Source organism: Scomber japonicus, chromosome 16 (assembly GCF_027409825.1).
Source record: "Scomber japonicus isolate fScoJap1 chromosome 16, fScoJap1.pri, whole genome shotgun sequence".
NCBI classification, from domain to species: Eukaryota; Metazoa; Chordata; class Actinopteri; order Scombriformes; family Scombridae; genus Scomber; species Scomber japonicus.
The window spans coordinates 14387285-14390426 of record NC_070593.1 but is presented as its reverse complement, the minus strand read 5'-3'; the positions used below and the strand labels follow the sequence as shown (position 1 = coordinate 14390426).

Sequence of the window (3142 nt, the reverse complement as noted above, 5' to 3'; positions counted from 1 at the left end):
ATGATGCACACTCCAGCTTCCATGGTGATGGGGATTGTCTTTGCCCCTTTGGGATTGGTCCTTCTCTTTACTGCAGCCATCACCCCTCAGTGGAGAGAAGGACAGACACGTCTGGGAATGTCGGGGCCAATATCTCTTCTGCGGTCCGGAGTGAAAGGTCAAGGGATGGGGGTCAGGTCTGGGTCAGTGGAGGCACTGCTCTTAGTGCGCTCTGATGGACTGTGGGAGAGTTGCCTGCAGGTGGAGCACTCAGAGCTGAAGCAGTGCTGGCCTGTGGCAGGTCCGTATCAGAGAGACCGAAGGGTTCGCCTGACACAGGGCTTGGTGCTGACTTCTTTGTTCCTGTGCGGGACAGGCATTGTTCTCGCCTGTATCGGTGTCCGCTGCTGGACAGATCTACCTCTGAGAGGTGTTGCAGCTACAGGTGGGCTCTTGGTTGTGATGGGTGGGCTGCTGAGCCTGACCGCATTAGGGGTGTACACCCACAACCTTGAAGGACTGGGGATGGAGGATCCACATCAAGGGATCTCCAGGCTTCCTCACTTGAACCTGCATCCAGCCGGCTCGCTCTACTTTGGATGGCTGGGTTCATGTTTACAGGTGTTGGGAGGCAGTGCTCTGTTGTTCAGTTTCAAACGACCAAAATGCCCAACCTGCCCATCCTACCCAGAGCTACCGGTCTGCCCCGCTTGTCGTTCATGTCCAGAGATTATCAAGCCAGACACGGATGTATATGAAATCAGCTGTTAGAGAGGCAACATTAGACATAAAGACAACATGGGTAAATGTAAGCAACATTCAACTGCAGCATTCTTAGGCACCTATAACTCATTGGCTACAATATTAGTATAAATAACTGACTGAACCACAGATCATTGCCGCTACCTGCTTTAGAGACTTTTAACTCTAATGGCAGGTATGAACATGACTGATGTAATTGCCTGAGAAATATTATTTAAAATACAAAGCGTTGAATGATAAAGCAGATGATTGTAACGTGTACTAAGTGCATCACGGTTGAAAAGAGCTCAAGTTCTCACTGCCTTTAACTGCATAACTGTAGTAAAACATGACTGAAGTGTCTCTTTGTGCTGCCTTTTACATTGTAGCCATGCATTTGTACTGTTAGGAAAAAAACACATTTTAAGTGTCCGAACAAAACTGTGAAATGTAAAATACTTGTGATAAATTATAAGAGTAGTTATTTAGATTATGTTAGAGCTTTAAATAAGATCAGTTGTGGGAACTTGTTTCATATTCCAACATAGTTTATGATTGTGACATTTTAATCACTGGGTTTCAGTTGTACTTTCATTGTTGTTTTATGTTACTTAACAGAAAATAATGTTGAATAAATAAATATTTAGTTGTTTAAAATGCAGATAACAATCTTAAATCACTGAATCACTGAATGCAATCTGCTTGTAATGTTTTCTTGATTCAGTCAATGCAAGCAAAATAAAAAAAAACAAAACAAAACAAAACAATAAAAAAAGACCAGTTTTAGTAGCCCTGTAAATAAATAATTTGTGATTTTCATATCCTGTCTGTCAGCTAAACCTTTGTCTGATACCTTCACTAATGAGCTTTCATCTAATGAATGTTATATTACTGACTTGAGGACACGAACAGTGAGAATAAAATGGTGTTTGGGGAGGAGGACACAGCAAATTGTTGTTTATTCTTTGTAAATTCTTTGCTGATATCAAGTTGTTATAGTGTGTTCATACTTGTGGTGCATTCTGCATTAAATAAAACAAGTTTCAACAACATACCACTGTGTTCTGAGTCCTAGTCCTACTGTTTTAAATGAAAGCAGATTTAGGTCGATTTTATTAGACCCTTAAAAAATAATAAAAATTATTATTTATAATTCATCAAATTCAGAATAAGTGTACACAGATATTGCTCCAGTACTCCAGTGTTCAGAGAGGTGTCATACTTTATCCTACACTATGTGTTGTATATCTGTGCTATCCATATTCATATTAAGGCTTTTTACAGATCCTGTTCAAGTGCTGTAAAATTCATTGTCTCCACACAAAGCTGTTCCTGAGGCAAACACAGGATCACTTCAGCCAACGCATAGCAGATGAGGTCGCCATGATTAAACCACTGAATTAGCAAAAGAAGCCCTGTTACGTGAACAGCTCACGACCTGATGAGAGAGCAAACAACTCATTTCCTTCAGTAGAAAACATCATTCAGCAATTGGCATGCAATATCTAGTTGAGTTCAGTACAGCGTACAAAGCATTTAGAGCAAATCTGAATCACTTCAGTTACATAAGACAAGGTAATTTGGAAAATGAATTTTCTTATCAGTTACATATGAGAAGGAATTTGCTTTCTTCAGTAGAACAAGAATTTCTTTGAGTGTGACTGTTTTTCTGCATAATTTGTGTCCATGAGTGTAACAAAAACCTGCACCAATAAACATACTTAGTGCTGTAACACTATGTACTGCAACTTATAAGCCTTAAGCTTTATAGTACAATTTTTCAAATGATATTTCACTTTGAACTCTTTATTGAATTAATTGAAAATAACTTCTATCTTAAGTCTAAAGGCCACTGCTCAATGGCAGACAGACTGGAACGCACATCTATTGAGTGGAAAGATATTCAGTTACTGGCTTTAAAGAAAAGAAAAGAAAAGAACATTTGTGCACTTACACAAAAGGACATACATGGACATACACATGTAAAGACAATCATTTTATAATCTGCGCACCCAGACATAATAGACAACCACACAAATAAACAATGAAACAAAAATAAAAAAACACTGATGAGAAAGGAATAAACAGGCACAGTGACACATAAAGATTCATCACTCATTCCCTTTCAGTCCACTTAATAAACTAACGAATCACAACAGGAACATCACAACACATTTCAGTGATCATCACGCTCCCTTTTTATTAAGCCGATGAATATTACAGTGAAAAGGAGCAGAGCCACATCTGATATCTCAGCACTTGAGGAGTCCTTGCTTGTTTTGCTGCATTCATGGCAGACACAAAGCAACACTGAACCATTTTTTACAATAGTTCCGAAACTGGGAGCTCGGCTGTGTGGTTCACGCACACACATCCATATTTGTGATGAAGTAAAGTGGCCTGGCCAACAAAGCTCAAAAAC

General features: G+C 39.5%; 1 protein-coding gene across 1 annotated transcript; it reads left to right on the top strand.

Annotated features, from left to right (window-relative positions):
- cldn23l (claudin 23-like) lies at positions 1-750 on the top strand. The gene has a single exon (XM_053336118.1). It carries the CDS (start codon positions 1-3, stop codon positions 748-750), a length of 750 nt encoding a protein of 249 aa, XP_053192093.1.
- Positions 751-3142: the final 2392 nt, after the last annotated feature.